A 24,328-nucleotide genomic window follows, 5' to 3' on the forward strand; every position below is an offset into this window, starting at 1 on the left:
CGCCTGTTCATGGTCGGCATGGCTAGTGGGTGCTCGGCAACACTAGCGGGTGCTCGGCAAGACTGGTGAGTGGTTCACTCACCTGAGCCGGTGATCCATTGGGCCAACACAAATAAGCCAGTGATAGACATCTCTCGGAGTATATACAACCTGTGTATCTAATACAATTCATGTGGGGACTCTAATAAACTTAGTATCAGCCCAATTTGGTGGCCCAAGGGTGCAACCAGAATGTAATTTTTTCGCTAGGAATTATTGCTTAAAAAGATTGACTGCTGAAAACCTAAAAAGAAAATGGCTAGCGAAATAACCCTATTTGCATATTGTTTAACTCTGTGCCGGAGACTTCCACTAACTTGTGCAAAGACCGTCCTTAAACAAGAGTATGGGATACCTTGCTACACAGGAGCAACCTATCTGTGCTACAGAACATCAACCATGGTGGATTAATTTGTAGTTGGTGGTGGAGATGCAGGGCAAAGATTGTTAAGGCTATGAGTAGGCATTTTGATGGCATGGTGATATTCTTCTGGTGGAATATCTGGAATAAGCGCAATTGGAGGACCTTTCACCACCTCAACAAAGCAGCCTCTGGAAGTTGCATTCTTGATTAAGGAGTCGGTTCATCAATTTAGTTTAGCTATGTCAAAGTTTACTCATGGTTGGTAGTTTGTGTGGGCGTTTTCTCTTGTTTTGATGTCGCTCTCTCTCTCTTGGTTTCGCCAGTTGGGTGGAGGAGAAAGTTGCAGTGGTGCAAGTGTTGTTTTCTAATTTTTTTTGTTTTATTCTTCTACGAATAAAAATAGAAGTTAACCTCTTGCGGGAGCGTGAACATAGTAGAAAATTCGAAATGCAGCGACCTGATCCCGCCCCCCCCCCCCCCCCCCCCCCCCCCCCCCTAACCCGGTAACCCCCGAATGAAAATTTGTCATCTACTTATACCTAAATAGGAGAACCCCACCATCACATTTCTCTGTGATTCCGTGAAGCCACGTCATCTGGGCCCACTTCTCTTCTCCTTTGGTCAACGCAGCTGATTGGTCATCAAGATGACCTGCACTAGCATATGTTCTAATTCTGTGTCCATCCACAAGAGCCCCTCAATGTTATGTTTCTTCTCCTTCCAAAAGAAAACGGTCAGTCACCAAGCCACTAATTAAGCAAGGTTTCTCCTTCCCAAAGAAAACAGTCAGACACTAATCCATTAATTGAGCAAGGCCCTCCACTTCGTGATGGCCTTATTAATCACCCTCCAGGCCTCCACATAAAGCTGTTGTCCGATCATCTCCTATAATCGTTGATCGGCCTATTTATCAGAAGAGCGATAGAGCATCCCAGATTTGCTTCCATGTACGCCATTCCGCCCTCTACGCGACCTTGATGCCCAGCTGTGCTTGCGCAATGCATGCACCTTGGTGGTGACTATCCACGACAACGGCGATGTGGCCATCTCTCCACCTTGCAGTCGCACAGCACTAATTACTTTATCATTGTCCCACAGCACCAATTACCTCATCATCGCAAAAACTGCAGCCATGTTTCGCTCCAATCGTGGTCATCCCCAATCCAAGCATTCTATGAAGCTGGTCGGGACTGCCTTCTATTATTAGGAGATCCACCATCATGAGCTCTATCCAGGTATTTTCTCTCTTTCATGGATGCATGATCTCAATGTGTTGTTAATTTATTTAAACCAAGTAGCATCCTACGACCTACGCACAGGAGCACTTTGGAAGTGTTATGCCATTCTGCATCTGTATAATATGGAAATTATGAAGTGAGACTATTTTCTACATTCCCTCCGTCATTAACTTTCATCCCTGTTTGTTATGTTGTCTTCTAGATGATGCAAGCCCTATAATGCATTGAAGGATACAAATATCCAATTGGACTGGGGTATCTACTCAATCTCAATCATATAAATAAAAAGAGATGATTCGATTGCAGATTTGAGGATTAAGGACTCTATGCTATCGTAAAGAGTATCGAGGAATATATTTACTGCTACAGTAATACTGCAATATATTCAATATGCTTAGATATCTACTTGGCAGTTTCATCAAGCAAAAAGCAAGAGAGATGCATCTGTCACAGCTATTGCATTTTTATTTTTATGTCTCCATTTATTTATTATGTCTTTTGAGTTCTGAAGGCAATGATCGTGTTTTTTATTCTGTATGATCCTCTAGATTCTTTAATTTACATTTTAGGAAGTGTTTATTATATTAATTAGTATTTTATATATATACTTCGTACTGTAATTTCACATTTAATCTCGCAGTAGCGCACGGGGTATCATCTAGTTGAATTGTAGAGGTAAATACACAGGTCACCGGACATCATTACAAGTTACGATCTTATAAATGAAGTTTACAGAAACGAAACGACAACTGAGAAGGCACTTAGGCTCCTAAGAACAATGGAATTCAAAAGTCTTTCTAAGAATAAATTTATGCTCAGGAAGATTCCCAGAAAAATTGTGGTTTACGAATTCAGTTTCAAAGTTTGGGTAAAGGGTGACAAAGTCGTCTAAGTTGATCTGTAATATGCCTATACATACACGTACAATACTGAGCACGAAATTATTGATTCCACAAAAAAAAAAGTTGGATCTGTAGGTAAGAATTGGTTGTTCACATCAACAGCTCTAGTTCAACATATGTGCCCCCCAAAAATGAATTTGGCTGCGACAACCTAATTGCAATTGGCCTAACTGATCCAATTGGGTGATCGTGTCCTGCTTCTACCCCGACACCCGACTGAATCGAACCAGTTCAATTTTCTCATGTGCATCAAGCGGACTGGGAGCAGGAGCTGGGTAGAAGAGACACAGACACCGACACGCACCTCGAACGTCACGAGGCGGGGACGGTGGGCGACGCAGCGGTGGTGGCGGAGCCTTTTCGATCCTCGGCACTCGCGATGAACCTGTAGGAGAAGGAGGACAACGATTGGTCGAGGGCTAGGGTTTCGCAGCGAAGAGAAGCGGGGGCGGAGGAAAGCAGCAGTGCTAGCGCGGGACGGGGGCATACCCGGCGATGTACGGCCGCGGGGCAGGGTCCGCGGCGATGAGTTGCGACCGTAGCCGCGGCCCGAGGTTTTGCCGGCGAGGTCGCGGAGGGGAGGCGGTGGTGGTGGCGGTACCGGTACCGGTAGCGGTGGCGTTGGTGGGGAATGGTAGGCCGGGAGGGAGAGGGGTTTTGGCGTGGGGTTTGGAAATGGTGCGGTACGCGGGACGCGGGACGCGGGAGGGAGAGGAGCAGGACAGCAGCAAGGAAGAAAAGGCGAAGAGGAGGGAAGCGTGAGGTTTGAGGGCCCACTGTCGGTCACACGGACTGTGTTGCGGCAGCCTGCCTGGTCGGGGAGTTTTTGAGGGGCTTTCCGCGCCGCCTGATTGTTCCGGCGCAAGAGAATTTTTTTTTAATTTTAACCTTTTTTTAATATAATTTTAAATCTAACACTGTTGGGTTTTTTTTTTAAACTAACACTTTTGGCCGTGCCTATTGCCCTGGCGCGGCCAAATGCCTGTGCCGCGTTATGCATGGTGGCGCGGCAGAGGGCTGACGTGGCGTGGGCCGGCCTGGGGGACCGATGACGTGGCAGGTCTTGCCGCGCCACCGAACTTGGCGCGGCAGTGCCGCGCGACGTGGCGTGGCAGAGGGCTGACGTGGCGTGGGCCGGCCTGGGGGACCGATGACGTGGCAGGTCTTGCCGCGCCACCGAACTTGGCGCGGCAGTGCCGCGCCCTGATCCGTGGCGCGGCTGGACCAAATATATACCGCACGAGTAGCCACACCACCTGGCCGCTGCGCCTGCCACCCGCCCGGGCTACCTGGATGGTTGAATCGAAACGCGTCGCGCCCGTATTTTGTTGAGTTTTTTTTCACGGCCGAATAGAGAATTTGATAAGCCAATGATTAGTTTTTCGTCTTTCATAATACGGTTATGCACCATTTTAACTAATCAATTACGAAAAATTGTCGCCGGCGTCCAGATACGCCGGGACTGTCGGTTCCCGAACGCAGGGTACTTAATCTCGCCGGCAGTGCGGCCGCGACTCAAAGAAACGAATAAGAAGCAAGTTGACAAGCTGGCATATAACATATTCATTGTTTTGACATAAGTTTGAGATAACATAACCAAATAACCCCGCAAGTTTCGAATACCAATATTCGTTTGACCTAACAAACTAAGACCTAGGAGTGTAAGGATCCCTCGGACGCCTCTATCTCTTCGGATTTGTTGGCAACATATTAGGGGTGTAGCCAACGTCGGTATGGTCGTGTCAACGGTGCGTACGGCTCGTACCCTGCAGGTATATGATACGCACGATTACTTATAATTCTTTATGATCGTTAGTTCATGGAGCGTATGTATTTAAATAAACTATCTTTGATAGTACCTGTGAGGCTCTTTGGGTACTAAGCGGGGCACCACCTAGCTGAGACATGTCGATCTCGTGCTGCGGCCAATCGTCCCACTAGGCGTGCTGTCTGTGGAAGCCCGGGGGGTCGTCGTCATCGTCGTCCTCGGTTGCAGGGTCCTTCCCAGCGCTATGATGCGGTGGTGTACGCACCGTGGAAGTGGCACCCGACCGCGCCGAAGTCATCGGCTGAGAAGAGCCGGCTGGTGTCCTCAAAGAGGCTGAAGACGTGCCACCCGACCGCGCCGGGAGTGGCGGTTCCTTATAAGGAGTGTCCATGCAGCTCAGCTTCTGAGCTAGCTTCCTGCAGCTCTTCTTCATCTTCTGCATAAATAGACATTAAAGTTAGTGCATTACCCAAACGCATATACATTAAAGAAACATTTTTGAAACGGACAAGTTTATGTTTACCTCCACAAAAGCCGCGAGAACGCCTGGCCCCTGCCCTTTAGACTCATGAAGCCGGAACGCTGCTTCGTTGGACAGCCTTGATAATTGTGTCGTCTGGGTACAGAAATGCGGTTGGACAGTTTTAGTACACATACTTAATACCAAAAGGATAATAAATTGTACCATTCAAGTATCTTACCACGTATCTTTGAAGCAGGGTTCTCTGTAGCTGTGTGTCCTTCCTAGTGGTAACGTCGTACACATCTTCGATGACATCTTCCTCCGAGTCCTCGTCAATCGCCACGTCAGTGTACGGGGGCTTGATATGTGTCCTCGTAGACCTGTGAAGCCACCGTAGGTACTCATTGAAGGTGTGCTAGTCGTGTGAAGGACCCGCAAGGACCGCATGTGGTACCCTGGTCTGCCACAAATGGATGTACGAGTTATGTGTCACGCGCCAATCCTTGGTCTTGTACATCTTCCTGCGGTCAAACCTGCAACAAAATGATGTTAGTTGTACCAAACACACCTCTAAATTATAGCATTGTTATTAATCGATAACGCACCCGTGCAATTCTTGATTGGTGGAGTAAAGCGGTGGTGGGCAGCCTGTCATTCTTCCAAACTGTCTACAGACCCAGATGGGCAAGTGAATCTTGACCACATGAAAGAAAATAAGAGAGACGTCGCAGCGATACTCGTGTGACTCATCCCTAGTGATAGGACTCAGATAGCCTTGGAGCTCCGGAGAATCCCAAGGACACCAAAACACCTAAAATTTCGTAATTGTTTTAGGTTGTGATATAGTATACATCGAAGAAGACACTGCTACGATAGTATAGAGAGCGTAACCTAGTGCTGTGTCAGGACATCGAGACCGTCTGTATACTCCCTGTACTTGCGCCACGCATTCTCTCTAACTAACTGTGCTTCCGTTCAGATATACAGAGCTGTAGGGAGTGTATCATGCCCGTTCCATCGCTGCATTGAACACGATAATGAATTAGCAATAAATAATCTCATCATATCTAACTGCCTGGAAGAATATAATGAACCAAAGTACTTACCGGTAAACCATTATTAAGGGGCCTCCCAACTGGCAATCGTTCCCAACACCAAACCTGGAGTAGGTAGGAGCAACCCCCAAGGTTCGCATGTCCTGAGGTGCGATGGCAGGCAACGCATAGCTGTCTATACGTCCATGCCAGGACTGCGCTGCCCCAGCTATACCCCGCTATGTTCTCCCACGGCTGGCGAAGTATGTCAAGAAAGATCCAGCTGATAGTGTTGCCCAAGGCGTCTGGGAAGAGGAAAGCACCAAGAAAGTGCCAGAGCCACACTCGAGCGAACCTGTCGATTTATGCCTCCTCAGCTTGTGGGTCCAAGTACTCAAAGCGCTCTGTGATCCAGGACGACGAAACACCAGAACTTTTCCTGTAATTGATCAAAGAAAATGAGACCTGATGCAGCTGTAAAGCAATGCAAGTATTAAATAGGCTTGAATTACTCACTTATTTTTCTTGGAAGCATCGTCGTCCGGTGAAAGAAAGCCAGTAAACTGAGCCACCAGCTCCCTCCAGTGATCGTTGTCAACTATCCCTGTCACTAGAAGTCCCCCCAACCGAAGGCCTAAAATACCTTCACGTCCTGCAACGTCAAGGTCATCTCCCCACGAGGTAGGTGGAACGTGTGGGTATCAGGCCTCCACCTGTTATAAGAATAGAACGACTATTAGTTGCCTCTAATTTGTTACAAGAAAGTTTACGTACAAAGAATGCACTCGCACCTGTCTACAGTTGCAGTAAGTAGTGCTGGGTTAAGGGGCGGAAGACCGTGGTTGACAACACGGATAAGCTTGAGGAAGCCCTGGTGTGAGTACGGGGCCTCAAAGGAGACAAGGACACCTCTGCGTCGTTGTCACTCAAGATGTGTGCTCGGTGCTGGTCGTCGTACTCCACCTCAAGAATGGGGTACAACGGGTGCTGCGTGGGAGGGGTCATCCTGTTACAAATTGATAAACAAAGCGTTAGAGTATTCAAATTAACAAAATTCAAGTTAACATTAGTAAGTTCACAAACAAATCACAAACAAATTCACTAACCTAACTAGCCTAAATCCCTAAACCCAAAATCCTAACTATACTAGATAATAAATACATAATCAATTCATATAAAACTTTGGTTCCAAAATTACAAGTAATCCCTCCGTCTCAAAATAAATACACATCTTGCTTCTCGAGTAGTCAAATATGTTTAAGTTTGATCAAAACTAAAAAAACGGTATCAATATTTGTATCTCCTAATAAGTTTATTACGAAAGTATACTCCATACTTAATGTAATAGTACCTATTATGTATCATAAATATTAGTACGCTATTATATAAATTTGGTCAAATTTTTTAAAAAAATTTAACTTCATGAAGCGAGATGTGCATTTATTTAGGACGGAAGGGGTACTTCCTCCGTCACATAACAATAGTCGTTTTAAGATATCGCAAAGACACTAATACTCAATGAAAATAGCTTCGATGCCCCTACATGCTCCTAGAAATGCTAGCACTAGCAAACCATCATCAACTCTTTTGCTTCTGCGCCGGCCGCTCGAGGATTGCGAGGGCACGTAGGGGTACCGTAGGGATATAAAAAGTACTAACTATACTAGATAATAAAAAAATATGAAATCGAGAGGGAGGTACCTTATGAGGGGGCGGCCTCGACGCGCCGGCGTTCGTGGCGCGGCCGGCTAGGGCGCTGCGTGGCGGGAGTGGCCGGGCGCGGCGTGGGCGAGCGGTCGAGGCCGGGCCGTGCGGGCGCCGGCGGGGCGAGGCGAGGCCGGGCGGGCGCATGCGGCCACAGGCAGGGCGCTGGCGGCGGGGCGCGTGCGGCTGGCGGCGGCGGCGGCGTTCGGGCGGGCGGGCAGGGTAGGGGTGCGTGCAGGCGGGTGGGCTCGCACGCGGTATATATTTGGTCCAGCCGCGCCACGGATCAGGGCGAAACACTGCCGCGCCCAGTTCGGTGGCGCGGCAAGACCTGCCACGTCATCGGTCCCCCAGGCCGGCCCACGCCACATCAGCCCTCTGCCGCGTCACCATGCATGACGCGGCACAGGCATTTGGCCGCGCCAGGGCAATAGGCGCGGCCAAAAGTGTTAGTTTAAAAAACCCCGACAGTGTTAGATTTAAAATTATATTTAAAAAAGGATTAAAATTAAAAAAAAACGCGCAAGACGCTATTAGGACCAAGGATTGGTAATTTGGTATGGATGCTCAGTCGTCTCAAACGGTCTAACTAACTAGCTAAATCATGTATTTTACTTAGGACCCGTTTGGATCATTTGCTCTAAATTTTAGTGCTCTAAAAACTTTAAAGCACTTTAGCTCGTCTAGAGCTCTAATGTAATATTGGCTAAAGTTTAGAGCCAACTTTAAACTATTTGTTTAGAGCGGATGATCCAAACAGACTATTATTGGATCTTAAAAAATAAGAAGCTAACATAGAGTTTAGAGATAAGTTCTTATATTTCACGATGCGTCGATGCCTCTCTCACACCATGATATGCCCACGTTTGCTAGCTTAGAGCTGGTGTTAGCTCATATTGTTGGAGACACCATGACAAGACGTAGGATTTGTATCCGTGTATGCGTTGTTGTATAGGTACTAAAATAGTAACATAGATAACATCATTGTTGAGAGGCTAAATATAGATGCCGAGGAATCAAATATGGCTATCGAGGGACAACACTACTGACCAGAAACAGATCGTATCATGCCGGATGTCGCCGATGATTTCTTTGGTGGCAACAGCGTCGATGAAGAAGATGGTGATGATAACGAATAAACATAATTATTCATGGCATTATTCAAGCGCTCATAAGGATGAAAACGGACGGAAATGGACGGAAAAATCGCTCTACCGTTTTTGTTTCCATATTTTTAGACGGAAACGGGAGCGAGAGCCGGACAACTGGGAGCGAAAACGGTTACTGGATAAACGGTAATACGAAAACGGGTAAATACGATCGAAAAATAGACGGAAATGAACAGTAAATGAAAACATAAGCCGGAATTACATTTTCAAATATAATAGCCCCAATACATAAGTAAAGGTGAATGAGTAGATATTAAGAAACCTAGCATGATTAGTCAGCAAGTACTATAAATCATTGCTCCATCTAAACTGCTTAGGGCATGTTTGGAACGCAGGAATTTCACAGGAATAGCGTAGGAATTTCACAGGATCAATTCAATTTCACAGAAAAAATACAGAAATAAGAAAAAGTTTTCCGCATTCCAAACAGGCTATTAGCTTCCTGGCTGCTAAGGCTCCTAAGTCTAACCGTACACATACTGCCCACCTGCAGGCTCCGGCCAACAGCTACATGCCCAAAAAGCAAGGCGCCAAAGCTAATTACAGAAGACAAAAAACATGACGGCCAATTACATAAGTTTATTGATGTGGCTAGGGGATGAAAATTGCATAGTACTGTACGTAGGATGCATGCAGCTAGCAGCAGCCTGACACGCTGCAATTCTGCAGTCCTGCATTCCGTCGAATGGCTGGACGGAAAGCCAACCGGGGGGCAGCAAAGTACTGGGCTTATCCCGTTTACAAAGAAAACGGGATGAATACCGGATCATCCGGGTAAAATACGGTATACCGTAAATATGGCCGGAAAATCTATCGTCCCGTTTTGGATCATGGTCCCGGTGCAGCCCGCCTGTTTCCGTATTTTCTCAAAGAAACAAAAACAGTCAGGATAAATGAATACTAATTGAAAGTAGTGACATCTAGTTACCAGAGGAATTTGGGTCCATAATATTCACTAACACACTTGACAATGATTTTGTCCATCATGATACACCCCATGAAATGCACCTAAACTTTGTTAAGTCTCCAAATTCCCCGAGGTCCGACGGACTTCTCACTTCCCTTTTGGAATCCAAACCTTCTTGGTGCTCTTCATGTTTGAAATGATTTCCTTTGGCACCCAAAAGTGTTTGACCCCATTGTTGGCTTGCTTGTTCACCTTGATGGCCACCACCTTGTCATTTTTCTTCTTCTTCAAGAGATAAGGTGTGGAGGCCTTCTTGTCCACTTTGTTGGTGTAGGTGTTGGAGAGCTTGCTTGTTTGTTTTTTCTCCTTCTTTGCTCCTCCCCTATTCTTCACCTTGCACTCATAGGACTTGTGACCTTCCTTATGGCATACGTAACAAACCACGGTTTGTCCTTCATCAAGCTTCTTCACTCCCTTGACGGTGTTATCTTGATGAAGTTGGATTTGCTTCGCTTTGCCTTTCGCTTGAGTCAAGTCCTTGGTAAGACGAGCTACTTCTTGCTTGAGTTGCTCATTCTCCTTTACAATCTCTTGCGTGCATGTATCTACAACAACTTTCTCAACACAAACTTGGTTGCATAAAGGTGAGTCTAAACATAAATCATTACAAGAAGTAGAGGCATCCTTTTTAGGCATGTTAAAGATAGAACTTTTCTTTTTAGATGTCTTAGTGGGGGTTGTGCTAACGGCTTAAAGATTAGCAACTTTATTAGTTAGCTCATCATAATGTTTGCACATGGTTTCCATTTTAGCAAGCAAACTATTATATGCTTCTTGTGAGCTAGCTAACTTTTCTTTTAATTTTTTATTTTTCTTTTCAAGTTGCTCATCATTGATTGTGCATGCATTTGTTGTTGCACTAGTCTCAAGTTTCTCAATTTTAGTAGATAGTTCAACATTGAGATTAACAAAGTTCTCATATTGTTCAAGCAAGGTATTATATGCTTTTTGTGAACTATCTAGCTTTTCTTTTAAGCTTTTGAGCTTCTTTTGTTGACTAGTGCAAGCTTTAGCAAATTTAAGATTTTCTTGCACAAGTTCATGATAAGAAGACATATCATCATCACTATCACTCTCACTAGAGGAAGAGCTTTCGTTACCTTGTGCCATAAGGCACACACGAGAAGAGCTTGATGATGAATGCTTGCGGCCTCGCCTCTTATGATGGGGTTCTTCTTCACTTGAAGAATCATCCCATGATCTTATCGATGTGAGGGCTTGGTTCTTGCATGCCTTCTTCTTTATCTTGGGTGTGGGTTTGTTTAGACAAACTTCCACAAAGTACCCCAACTCGCCGCATCCATAGCATCCTCTCTTTCTTTGTTCATTTCTTTGATTTGAGAAAATGAAATCTTGAATTTGGATGGGCACACCCTTGACATTGAGCCTTTGGATCATCTTCTCCACCTTGTTGATCACTTTGATTGATTCTTCATTAAGATCGGAGGTGGAGGAGGAAGATTGATCATCACTTGAGTCTTCATCATCATCATCATTGTCCTCATCTTCTTCTTCTTCACTTGAGGAACTTGAGCTTGAGCTTGTCTCAACTTGCTTGCCCTTCATCTTCTTTTTCTGGCTACAAGCGAGAGCTTTGCCTTTGCTTGATGAAGAAGCTTCTTCTTGACCCATCTTACGTGACATTTCAAATGCCACTAACTTACCAATGACTATGCCCGGGGTCAAGTTGCTCAAGTCCTCCATGTTGTGAAGGATGGTGATGATGCTTGCATATTTCTTTTATGGTAGCACGGAGATGATCTTCCTCATGATGTCCGCATCATCTAGCTTTAATAATCCTATAGAATGGAGCTCATTGATAATTAGATTCAAACAAGAATACATATCACGAACAAGCTCATCATCATTCATAGCAAAGGAATCATAATTTTGCTTAGCTAGACAATGTTTTTGCTCATGGACATTACTTGTGCCGTCATGGAGCTCTTGGAGTTTTAACCAAATTTCATGTGCCGTATTTAGGGTGAACACTTGGTTAAACACATCCATGCTAAATGATTCAAACAAGCAATTCTTAGCTCTAGCATTAAAGTGCATTTCTTTTTCGTCACTCTTTGTGGGCTTTTCGGGATTCTTAATGGGTTTCATCCCATCATGAGTGACTCTCCATACACCTAAATCAACCGTCTCAAGGTGGCAAGCCATTCTAGCTTTATAGTAGAGGAAGTTAGTGCCATCAAATTATGGAGGCCTAGCGGTATCCATCCCAACCACTCTACAATAGCGTCGGCTCAACGGCGGTTAAGCCAAAGGTCCAAATATGAGCCAACCGGCTCTGATACCAATTGAAGGGACCGTGACGCCTAAGAGGGGGTGAATTAGGCAACTTAAAAAATCTAACTCTAAACTATGGCCTCTTTTCTTAACCCTAGTGTCGGGTACCTTAGAATGGGGTACCCCAAGCAAAACATCCAATGGGTCGCTAAAGTCCCATCTAAAAAATAAAATCTAGAAGGTAAGTCGTGGGCCCCTCACCCGCCATGACCAAGCCCACTGGGTCCTCCCCCTCCTCGCCTCGAGCCTCGAGGAGGGGGTCTCGGCATCCTGACGCCAACCCCGCTTCGCGCGAGGCTCCCCAGGGAAGGCCTCGGCAAGGGACGTCGTCTCCGCCTCGCCCGAGGCTCTCCACGGAAGGCCTCGGCAGGAGGCGCGTTCTCCGTATCGCGCGAGGCTTCATTCTTCGTGTCGCTCGAGGCTGGCTCGTCCGCGGTCCGTCGCCCCCCGCCTCGGCCGACCCTCCCGACAGCGTGTCACGTCTCATTAATACTTTCAACCACTCCCGCGATCTCAGCCGGACAGCGGCTCAACGTCACAGAATGGCCGACGCGACCCGAAGTCGCATCAGCGCCATACCGACCGGGACAGGGTACGGCGGGGATTACCGGTCACTGCGTCCTACCACTGTGTCCACGATCAGCGCCATACCGGCTGGGACAGGGTACGGCGGGGGTTACCGGCCACTGTGTCTTAACGCTGTACCCACGACCAGCCGCTCGCTTAAGGCCTCGGCACTATACATCGAGGCCTCGGCGATCTCGGGGTTCGTGCCTGCCGAGACCCCCCACCGCAATACAAGCCTCGGCACCGACCAGGCCTCAGCCTTGCGCACAGTCTGTCCGCCGTGGCTTGCACGTTCGCCACCACGACCGCTTACCGGCCACTGCGTCCTACCACTGTGTCCACGATCAGTGCCATACCGGCTGGGACAGGGTACGTCGGGGGTTATCGGCCACTGTGTCTTAAACGCTGTACCCACGACCAGCCGCCCGCTCAAGGCCTCGGCACTGTACATCGAGGCCTCGGTGATCTCGGGGTTCGTGCCTGCCGAGACCCCCCCACCGCAATGCAAGCCTCGGCACCGACCAGGCCTCGGCCTCGCGCATAATCTGTCCGCCGTGGCTTGCACGTCCGCCACCACGACCGCTCCGAGACATTCCCGGGACTCCCCCGACGCACAGGATCTGATGGGATGACCACGCCGCCCCTTTACTCCCAGGACAGACTACTCCGACGACCACGCCGCCACAGGAACAGGCCACAGGGTCCAGACATGCCGCCCCTGTTGGCACGATGCCGCATAGTAATACATGTACTGTACCAGTCCTCCCTTCAACTATAAAAGGAGAGGACTTGGGCCACTTAGAGGGGGGAACACCGGATAACACACACACACATATTCCCGCCGCTTGAGAGCAACGTCTTAGACGGCCCACACGACACCCCGCCGAGACCTGGGACTAGTTCCCTCTCTCCCTTAGCTTGTAACCCCCTACTACGAGCACTTCGGTGCAAGAAATACAAGTTCTATCCCTTAGACTGGACGTAGGGCGCCGATTGCCTGAACCAGTATAAGCCTTGTGTCTCTTTGCATCACCATCCGGTTCGGGAGCACGCAGAACAAATTCACTAGTCGGTTGAGGACCCCCCGGTACGAAACACCGACAGTTGGCGCGCCAGGTAGGGGCTGCGCTGCGTGTCAGTTTCGTCATCCCAGCAGGTTCCGAATGGTAGATCCCATACGACCATTGCGTCTCGGCACCGTAGTTTGGTTTGGGAGCCTAGAGTTCATGTCTCTAGGGCACGAGTACGACATGGTACTCCTCACCCCTCGAGCCCCACCGTCTGATGATGAAGCTACGCACCGGCAGTCCAGGCGCAGGCGGCGCCTGGGCGGCCGCTCTCGCCGCGCTCGCCAGGCACGACGCGAGCAAGGCCACCCTGACGCTACGCGAACCCGGGGCGGCACGCCACTCCCCGCCGATATCCTACAACCAGCTGTTGGTACGGGGTCCCTAGCTGGGGACCTATCTGGCCTGAGCTTGGACAAAGGGAAATCGCCGGTGGCTCGCGATGATGCCTAGTCGTCAAGCTCCGCTCCACCACTCCCTGAAGGACCGACCCCGGCGGAGCAGAATCTGGCGACGACACCATCCCCATACCCCTTTGGGTTGAGAAATGCCGCCGCTTCTTACACCTACGCATACGCTGCTGCTCATGAGGGTCCCTCAGAACGCTGCCAGCGCTTTGGTCTCGACCTAAGCACCCACGCTGACTCCTCGGATGAGGACGAGGCATGGCCCGGAGTGGATTTCTCCGGGCTCCACGACCCTAGGACTTTGCGCCAGTTCTTGGCCGCAAGCGACTACTGCTTCGGTTACTCCGACTCCGACGACGAAGGCACTTACGACCCCACTCGCGAATATTTTCACGTCGGGCTCGGGATGCCGAGGGCAGGCGAAGAGGATGAGGGGGCAGGTAGCCGCTCCCCACTTCATCCAAGGGCGGGCGCCGTCACGCCCCCACGCAATGTCCTGACGGCCGTGCGAAATGAGAACGTCGCTCTTGCGCGAACTCAGCGCCCAGACCTAGAGCAGCTCCGTGAGCTCCAGGCCAAGGTCGAACAAGACCAACTCCTTCTGCAGCAGCTTCAAGACTCTCTCGAACAGGAACAGCGAGGCCGCGGCGAAGGCGGGGGAGCTCGACGAAGAGCCCGCGATGTGCATCACCGCATCCATGATGACGAAGGGAGTGAGCAACCCCCAATCTTCAATCGCGCCAGCTAGAACGTCGCGGTTGCAGCAATGCTGGTCCGCACAATGCCTGAGCCTTCTACCACGGAGGGGCGACGGGTCCGCGGCGAGCTCCGCGATCTCCTAGAGACCGCTGTGGTTCAGCAGGCCGAGAATTCCGCCTCCCGACGGCACGGGGGCGCCTCGAACCTTCTCACGGCACCGCCTCGGCAGGACAGGGAAGCCCCGGCTCATCCCAAGCCCGACCGAGCGCCAATAGCCCACAGGGTCCCCGTGCTTCTGGACCGCCTCAGCAATCGACGCGAGGTGCAGGGAGACCATGAAGTGGTCAGCAGGCGACGACGCCATGACAATGAGGGGCCCGCTCGGGGCTACCACCCACACCAAGGCGGTCGCTATGACAGCGGTGAGGACCGCAGTCCTTCCCCTGAGCTGCCAGGCCCTTGGGTCTTTAGCAGGGCCATCCGCGCTGCTCCTTTCCCCGCCCGGTTCCACTAGCCGGCCAATCTCACGAAGTATAGTGGCGAGACCAACCCGGAACTCTGGCTCGCCGATTACCGCCTGGCCTACCAGCTAGGTGGTGCGGACGATGACCTGCTCATCATCCGCAATCTCCCTTTGCTCTTGTCGGACTCGGCACGAGCCTGGCTCGAGCATCTCCCTCCCTCGCAAATCCACGACTGGCGCGACTTGGTTAGGATCTTCGTCGGGAACTTCCAGGGCACAGACGTGTGCCCTGGGAATTCCTGGGATCTTAAGAGCTGTCGCCAGAAGCCAGACGAGTCCCTCCGAGACTTCATCCGACGCTTCTCCAAACAGTGCACCGAGCTACCCAATGTTGGTGACTCGGAGATCGTCCAGGCTTTCCTCTCCGGTACCACTTGTCGGGACTTGGTCCAAGAGCTAGGTCGCAACGTCCCGTGCTCTGCTGTCGCGCTCCTCGACATCGCCACCAGCTTCGCCTCAGGTGAAGAGGCTGTCGGGGCCATCTTCCCCGACACCGACACCAAGGGTAAGCAGAGGGAAGAGGCCCCTAAGGCCTCAGCCTCCCACCTCCCTAAGAAAAAGAAAAAGGGGCGCCTGGGGAAGCAGGAGGTCCTGGAGGCTGATCTGGTCGCGGCCACAGAGCGCAAGAATCCCCGAGGCTCCAAAGGCCCTAGGCCCTTCGACGACATGCTCAAGAAACCCTACCCTTACCACCAAAGCCCGGTCAGGCACGCTCTCGAGGATTGCACCATGCTGCGACGCTACTACGCCAGGCTCGGGCTCCCCGGCGACGATGCCAAGTAGAAGGGCGCCGGCGACCGGGACGAAGACAAGGACGACGGGTTCCCCGAGGTACGCAACGCCTTCATGATCTTCGGTGGGCCCTCGGCATGCCTTACGGCGCGGCAGCGCAAGAGGGAACGCCGAGAGGTCTTCTCGGTCAAGGTGGCCACCCCCCAGTACCTCGACTGGTCTCGAGAGGCGATCACCTTTGATCGGGATGACCACCCTGATCATGTTTTCGAATCCCGAGCAGTACCCACTAGTTGTCGACCCGATCATTGGCAACACCCGACTCTCCAAGGTGTTGATGGACGGAGGCAGCGGCCTCAACATCCTCTACGTCAATACCCTGGAGCTCTTGGAGATCGACCGGTCGAGGCTCCAAGGCGACGTCGCCCCCTTCCACAGCATCGTGCCAGGGAAGCGCACGCGACCCATCGGGCGCATCGACCTCCCTGTCTGCTTCGGCACCCCCTCCAACTACCGCAAGGAAGTCCTCACCTTTGAGGTCGTTGGGTTCGGGGGGGCCTACCACGCCATTCTGGGGCGGCCGTGCTACGCCAAGTTCACGGCAGTGCCCAACTATACCTACCTCAAGCTCAAGATGCCAGGCCCTAATGGTGTCATCACGATCGAGTCCACGTACGAACATGCATACGACTACGACGTCGAGTGCATCGAGTACGCCGAGGCTCTTGCGGAGGCCGAGACCCTCATCGCCCACCTTGACCAACTCAGTGGCGAGGTGCCTGACTCCAAGCGTTGCGCAGGGGCGTTCGAGCCCGCGGAAACCATCAAACTCATCCTGGTTGACCCCGCCTACCCCGACGACCGAGCGCTGAGGATCAGCGCCACCCTCGACAGCAAATAGGAAGCCGTGCTCGTCGACTTTCTCCGTGCGAACGCCGACATATTCGCATGGAGTCCCTCGGACATGCCGGGCATACCAAGGGAGGTCGCCGAGCACGCCCTGGACATCCGGGCTAGATCTAGACCGGCGAGGCAACGCCTGCGCTAGCTTCGACTGAAGAAAAGCGCAGGGCCATCGGAAGAGGAGGTGCAGAAACTCTTGGCGGCCAGGGTTCATCAAGGAAGTGTCCCACCCAGAGTGGTTGGCTAACCCCGTGTTAGTCAAGAAGAAAAATGGGAAATGGAGGATGTGTGTAGACTACACCGGTCTGAACAAAGCCTGTCCAAAGATCCCCTTCCCATTACCTCGAATCGATCAAATTGTTGATTCCACCACAGGGTGCGAGACCCTATCTTTCCTTGATGCGTACTCTGGTTACCATCAGATCAAGATGAAAGAGTCCGACCAGCTCGCGACTTCTTTCATCACACCGTTCGGCAATGTACTGCTACGTGACGATGCCCTTCGGCCTCAGAAACAGCAGGTGCCACAGTACCAGCGGTGCATGACCCAGGTCTTTGGCGACAACATCGGGTAGACCAGTCGAGGCCTACGTAGATGACATCGTGGTCAAAACCAGAAAGGCTGAGAATCTCATAAATGACTTGAGGGTAACCTTCAAATGCCTTAGAGAGAAGGGCATCAAGCTCAATCCCGAGAAGTGTGTGTTCGGGGTCCCCCGAGGCATGCTCTTGGGATTCATAGTCTCGGAATGCGGCATTGAGGCCAACCCAGAAAAGGTCTCGGCTATAACCAGCATGGGACCAATCAGAGACCTCAAGGGGGATGCAGAGGGTCATGGGATGCCTTGCGGCCTTGAGCCGCTTCATCTCGCGCCTCGGCGAAAAAGGTTTGCCTCTATACCGACTCTTGAGAAAGTCCGAGCGTTTTTCTTGGACCCCCGAGGCCGAGGAAGCCCTCGACAGACTCAAGAGGCTGCTCACCAATCCTCCCGTTCTGATACCCCCGGCCATGGATGAGGCCCTCTTACTCTACGTCGCCGCAACAACCCAAGTGGTCAGCGCCGCCATAGTAGTAGAGAGGCAGGAAGAAGGGCATACTCTGCCTACCCAGCGACCTGTCTATTTCATCAGCGAGGTGCTCTCCGAGACCAAAGCACGCTACCCCCACATCTAGAAGCTAGTCTACGCCGTGGTCCTGGCCCGGCGCAAACTATGCCACTACTTCGAGTCGCACCCAGTGACTGTGGTATCATCCTTCCCCCTGGGCGAGATAGTTCATAACCGGGAGGCCTCGGGCAGGATAGCCAAGTGGGCTATCGAGCTTATGGGGGAAACCTTGACCTTTGCGCCTCGAAAAGCGATCAAGTCTCAGGTCTTGGCCGATTTCGTGGCTGAATGGACAGATACCCAACTGCCACCTGCTCAAATTCAGACAGGAGTGCTGGACCCTGTACTTCGACTGGATCCCTGATGAAGACCGGGGCAGGCATGGGTCTGCTCTTCATTTCGCCCCTCGGAGTACACATGCGCTACATGGTGCGGCTCCACTTCGCCGCCTCCAACAACTGTGGCCGAATACGAGGCCCTCGTCAATGGCATACAAGTCGCCATCGAGCTTGGGGCACGGCTGCCTCGACGTCCGAGGCGACTCAGCGGCTCGTCATAGATCAGGTGATGAAGGAGTCAAACTGCCTCGACCCTAAAATGGAGGCTTACTGCAAGATAGTACGACGCCTAGAAGACAAGTTCGACGGTCTCGAACTAAATCACGTCGCGCGAAAGTACAACGAGGCCGCCGACGAGCTGGCAAAGATGGCCTCGGCACGGGCCCCGGTCCCCCCGAATGTCTTCGCCAGTGACCTCCACAAACCTTCCATCGGCTGCACCTCGGTAGCAGAGGAGGGCCCCCTGGGGAACCCATGGCAAAGCCCGATGCCCCCTCTGCTGCCAAGACCCCCTCGACCGAGCCCGAGGTCATGGAAGTCAACGCCGAGCCTCCGCAGACTGATCAGGACTCGGATTGGCGAGTCCCATTCCTCGATTGGCTTGATCGGGGGGAGCTTCCCGATGACCGAACTGAAGCACGACGGCTTGCAGCGCCGAGCCAAGACCTACGCCCTCTACGATGGCGAATTATACAGGCGAAGCCCCTCAGGTGTCCTTCAATGATGCATCAGTTCCGAGGCAGGCCAAGCCCTGCTTTGGGACTTACACGCAGGCGCCTGCGGGCACCATGCGGCGCCTCGGACACTCATAGGGAACGCTTTCCGCCAAGGGTTCTACTGGCCGACGGCGGTCAGCCGACGCTACCAAGCTAGTACGCTCCTGCGAAGGATGCCAGTACTATGCTCGGCAGACACATCTCCCGGCCCTGGCTCTGCAAACCATCCCCATCACATGGCCATTCGCCGTGTGGGGGCTCGACATGGTCGGGCCTCTGCAAAGGGCCCCCGGGGGCTACACCCATCTACTGGTATCAATCGACAAGTTCTCCAAATGGATCGAGGCCCGTCCGATCAATCGAATCAAATCCGAGCAGGCAGTGCTGTTCTTCACTGACATTATCCACAGGTTTGGGGTCCCCAACACCATCATCACCGACAACGGGACGCAGTTCACCGGCAAAAAGTTCCTGACGTTTTGCGACGACCACCACATCCGTGTGGCCTGGTCGGCCGTAGGACACCCAAGGACCAACTGGCCAAGTAGAGCGTGCCAACGGCATGATCCTACAAGGCCTCAAGCCAAGAATTCACAACCGGTTGAAAAAGTTTGGCAAGAAATGGCTCGCCGAACTCCCGTCGGTCATCTGGAGCCTGAGGAACACTCCAAGCCGAGCCACTGGGGTTCACGCCTTTCTTCCTAGTCTATGGGGCCGAGGCCATCCTCCCCACCGACCTGGAATATGGTTCCCCGAGGCTACAATCCTATAACGAACAAAGCAACCGCACCACCCGAGAGGACTGCCCTCGATCAGCTGGAGGAAGCCCGAGACGTCGCACTACTACACTCGGCCAAGTACCAGCAGAGCCTACGGCGCTACCTAGGCCCGACGCGTCCGAGGCAGAGACTTGAAGGTAGGCGACCTGGTGTTGAGGCTAGCACAGAGCAACAAGGGTCGCCACAAGCTGACCCCACCATGGGAAGGACCGTACATCATCGCCCAAGTACTGAAGCCTGGGACCTACAAGCTGGCCAACGAGAAGGGCGAAATCTTCACCAACGCTTGGAACATAGAACAGCTACGTCGCTTTTATCCCTAAATTTCCAAGCATTGTATATGTCGTCTCTCGAAATACAATTACTAAGCGTTCTTTAATTGGTCTCATTTTTCGAGAAACCCCCCGGGCCCATCGTAGGTCTCGGCAGTACAATAAACACGACAAGGGAGACTCGGCTATGCCTTGGCAGAACCAAGCCTCCCTCGGGGGCTAAATGGGGGACTCCCCCTAGGTCCCACGCACCACTCCTTAGTGTTTTTTCGCAAAAATTCCTACGCCAAGACTCTAGCAGGCTCTGACAAATCATTTGTAGAGACTCCTCGGACCAAGGTCTGTTTCCTAAGCAAGAGGCCGGTAGAGTCGCGAGACGGCCTACGCCCCCGGGCTACGGCACTCCCTCACTACCTCTCGCTCAAGGGACGGCTTAGGCCCCAAAGGGGTGTTTTGCAAACGAAATCTGATCAGGAGCAACAGAGGGCAAAGGCTCGGAAACATGAGAAAAACAACTAAGAAACACAAATACGTCAGAAATAAAGGCCTCGACGGCCACAAACGTTATGGTACAAAAATAACCCCTATTCTATCTTTACATAGCCCCCGGGGCCCAGATCAAGGCTCAGGGCCTCCAGCGCCAGCAGATGGTAGGGGAGGAACCACCTCCTCTTCAAAGAGCGTCGCCAGCGCCGTGCCAGGGCCTTCCGCCGCCTCCAGCAGCTTCGCGACCACCGTGTGGGCCTCCTCGTCATCATCAGGCAGAACATAGCCATCACTGATGGCCGGGAGGTCGACGCCAAGGTAGTGAGAGGAGAAGATGGCCATCGCCCGCTTGACACCCGTGTGCAGCGCCCCTCGGAGCCACTCGCGCATCTGGCTGCTCAGCGCAATCAAGCGGCTCCCAAGGGAGCTGCCCGACTGAACCCCCTCGACCTCCAGGGCCTCGCAGGCGGAAAGGGCAGCACGCTTTAGCGCCTCGTGCTCCCCGATCTCTGTCTCGAGCACCGTCTGCACCGCGCTGGAAGCCTCGGTGGCCCGAATGATCTCCGCCTCTGACTCTGCACCACGGAAAATGGAATAAGGTCGAGTAGAGAAAAAACAACCTAAGTTAGGGACGGAAACCCACGGAGCTCACCCTTGGCCTTCAGCTCCTAGCGTCGGGTCTCGGCCTGACAGGCCTCGGCTTTCTCCTTCAACCGCTGGGCCTCGACTCGAGAGGCCTCGGCCGCCCTGGAAGCTTCACTCCCCAGCTCTGCGTCATACAAGGAAGTTAGGGAGCGAACATAAGGAAAAGAAAACAAAACAAGGGGACTCAAACTCACCCTCGACCGTCCCCCTCAAAACCACAGCCTCGATTTGCGAGGCCTCAACCATAGCAAGGGCCTCGTTTTAGAGCACCTTTGGTCAGCCGATGCGCACTCTCCTCTGCCCCCAGCTGCCCGGCGAGGGCCTTGCCCGAGTCCGTCGCTTCTTTAGCCTGGGATCTGAAGGCATCCCGATCGCTGACGGCGCGGGTAAGCTCCTCCTCCAGCTCCTTGATCCGCGCCGCCAAGGGGGCAAGCTGCGTCTGGGCGGTGGCCGCCTCGACCTTCGCATCGGCATAGCGAAGGCGGAGGTCCTCCACCTCCGCGCTTTGTGCCGACAGAAGCTCGTTAGCATCGGCAAGAAGGCCCCTCTGCCTCTGAAGCTGGTCCCAGATTCCCCTCTCCCGCCGAAGGAAGACCGACTTCCCAAGGGACCGGGTCTCGAGCTCCTGAGGAGGCAGAGCAGAGGTCGTCGATTGCAACAAAACCAAGGAAAGAACAACGTCGTGCGAGAAAGGAAAACACGAACCTAGGTGACTCCGGGCAGTTTGTCGGCCACCACGGACAGCGCCGTCTGTAGCGACCGCTCCGCCAGCTCACGGTACTGCTCGAAGGTACTCCAGCGCCTGCCCTCGGCCATGTCCTCGAGGGCGAACAGAGGCTCCCCCTCAGGGTCGTCCCGGCTTGCCACAGTACCCGCGGGTGATCCCACCTGCGGGGCTCGGGTCGCACCCGCACGAGGGCCGAGCTTCCCTCGTCTAAGAGCGGCGCCGGCTGCTACACGGCATCGGTCTCCTCGACGCCGACCACCTCCTGCGCCCGGGAAGTGTCGTTGGAGGAGATCGGATAGACCTCCGCCTCCCGGACACTCTCCCGCAACAACGACGGGCCCTGAGCCAAGGGCTCGGCTGAGGCCTCCGCCTCCTGCACAGACGGCCTCGCCGCCATCACGACGGCTGTGGTGACCTTGGGGGCTCCGGCCTCTGCAATCACGGCCTCGGCGGTCTCGGGGGCTCCGGCCTCCGTCGTTGTGGCCTCGGCAGACACAGAAACGCCGACCGTGGACACTACGGTCTCGGCGGTCATGGGCGCCGGGGCCTCCGTCGCCTCAGCCCCAGAGGCCCCGAGAGCCTCGGCAACGAAGGGTACAATGGCCCCATCCGACCGTGTAGGGGCCGCCTCGGCAACCCCTCCTTGGGCGGCCAGTTCCTTTGGGTCGACCCTCGCCGACGCCGCGCCGCGTTGGATGGTGGCTTGTGCCTCCGCCACCCAGTGGGCAGAGGAGCCAGGACTAGCCTTAAGCGCCTTAAGGGGTGCCAAGGGGAGGTCGTCCGCAGGCCATTTCCGACTAAAGAAAATTAACCTACAGGGTCAGCGCGAGACCAAAAAAGCGAACGGAAGACACCATAACCCTGCCAAAAATACACTTACTTTGAACGGGGCAGCCCCAGCTTCGCCACAGCAAACCTCATCCACGACGGCGGAGGCAGCGGCAGTGGCGTCGCATCCGTATCCATCGGCGCCGGTCAGTCCTCAGCGGACCCCGGCGCCCCTTCGGTCCTCTGCGGGGCCGGTGGCGTCGCCTCCACCGCCACCGGCTCCGCCGCGACCGCCGAGCTTACCGGGCTGACGACGCGTTTGCCTAACGCCCGCGCCTCGGGCGTGTCGGCCTTGGCCCCGGAGGGGGCCACCGCCGGCCCCGAGTCCGCTTCCTCTCCCCTTCCCGGGGGTGCCGGGCTGCTTACTGACGCCCCGGGCGCCACCTCCTCGACGTCAGGAAGGTGGTCTAGGGGGCCTCGCCCCCCCCCCTCGCCCTTGTCGTTCCCGTCCGAGGCCTCCGTCGACAACGACATCGACGGGGATTCCTCCAATGGGAGACCATCCTTCCGTTGCTGACGGCGGCGCTTATCCAATGCCTCGCGCGCAAGGATGTACTTCGTGTGCTTCGCCGCCTTAGCGTCCTTTCGCTTCTTCTGCGTGTCGGCGTGAGCGCGGTTGATCGCCCGCTGCCCCGCGTCCTCGGGAACGGGCGGCGGGGAGGAGCGCACGTCCCTCATCCCCTGAAGAAATGACAAATGCGCATAAGGAAACAAGGGATAAAGGGAGATTGAGGAGGCTTAGAGGCTGCAGCGGCACTCGACTTACCAGCGAAAGAAACCCCCGCGACAGTCGCATCGCGAAGGGGGTCAAGTTGCCGCCCCTCAACTTCGTGTCTACCGTCTCCCCCACCCGACGGTGAATTTCCTTGTCGGAGAGGGCGGAGGAAGACATCCGGGTGCCTTCGATGGGCTTGCCCGGCCTCATCTCGAACAACCGCCGCCGCCGAGCCATCAGCGGCAGCACCGTCCGGCGGTGGAAGGTGGCCACGACCACAGCAATCGTGAGGCCATGGCTCCACAGCCTCGCCAGCCCCTCCAGGAGCGGCTCTAGCTTGGGCTGGTCGACCTTCGGGACGCCCCACTTCCATTTCTCCGGGCAACTCCCCACAATCCGCCCGGTGTAGGGGGGAAGTCCTTCGCCGTCGTTGCGGAGGTAAAACCAACTCGTGTACCACCGGCGGTTGGAGGACGCGAGTTGGGCCGGGATGTAGAAGTGCAGGCGGTCCTAATGCACTTGGAGAGTGCAGCCTCCGGCCCTCGACGCCTTCCTCTTACCCGAGGTGCCCGTCGGCTTGGTAGTATGCCCCGCCCGGAACAGGTGGAGCCACAAATCCCAATGGGGAGCGATCCCCAAATACCCCTCGCAGACGGCAACAAAGATAGCCGCCTGAGCGATGGAGTTAGGATTAAAATTATGGAGCTCCACGCCGTAGTAGTGCGGGAGCGCCCGCATGAACCGGTCCACCGGGACGCTGAGGCCATGCTCGTGGAAGGAGACGAAGCTCACGACATAGCCATCACGGGGCCTCGGCTCCGGCTCGTCATACGGAGCAATCCACTCCGGCCTACTAGGGTCTGTCACCGGGCGG

At 53.4% G+C, this 24,328-nt stretch overlaps 1 protein-coding gene across 1 annotated transcript; it reads right to left on the bottom strand.

Annotated features, from left to right (window-relative positions):
- Nucleotides 1–22,137: 22,137 nt before the first annotated feature.
- LOC136515662 (uncharacterized) lies at nt 22,138–23,535 on the bottom strand. Its single transcript, XM_066509191.1, has 3 exons — nt 23,506–23,535; nt 23,296–23,420; nt 22,138–22,723 (listed from the first exon to the last, which is right to left on the bottom strand). The coding sequence occupies exons 1-3, from the start codon at nt 23,533–23,535 to the stop codon at nt 22,138–22,140; spliced, it is 741 nt and encodes a 246-aa protein (XP_066365288.1).
- Between the last annotated feature and the right edge of the window lie 793 nt (nt 23,536–24,328).

This window comes from Miscanthus floridulus, chromosome 17, assembly GCF_019320115.1.
Source record: "Miscanthus floridulus cultivar M001 chromosome 17, ASM1932011v1, whole genome shotgun sequence".
In the NCBI taxonomy this organism is placed as follows: domain Eukaryota; kingdom Viridiplantae; phylum Streptophyta; class Magnoliopsida; order Poales; family Poaceae; genus Miscanthus; species Miscanthus floridulus.

What these genes read in the sequence shown, in the direction of transcription:
- LOC136515662 (XM_066509191.1), bottom strand. Translation starts at nt 23,535, where the DNA reads ATGCGACTGTCGCGGGGGTTTCTTTCGCTG. An exon ending in CGCGGGGGTTTCTTTCGCTG is followed by an intron (nt 23,421 to 23,505) that starts GTAAGTCGAGTG and finishes TCATTTCTTCAG; the next exon opens with GGGATGAGGGACGTGCGCTC. An exon ending in AAGGCGGCGAAGCACACGAA is followed by an intron (nt 22,724 to 23,295) that starts GTACATCCTTGC and finishes CTGACCCTGTAG; the next exon opens with GTTAATTTTCTTTAGTCGGA.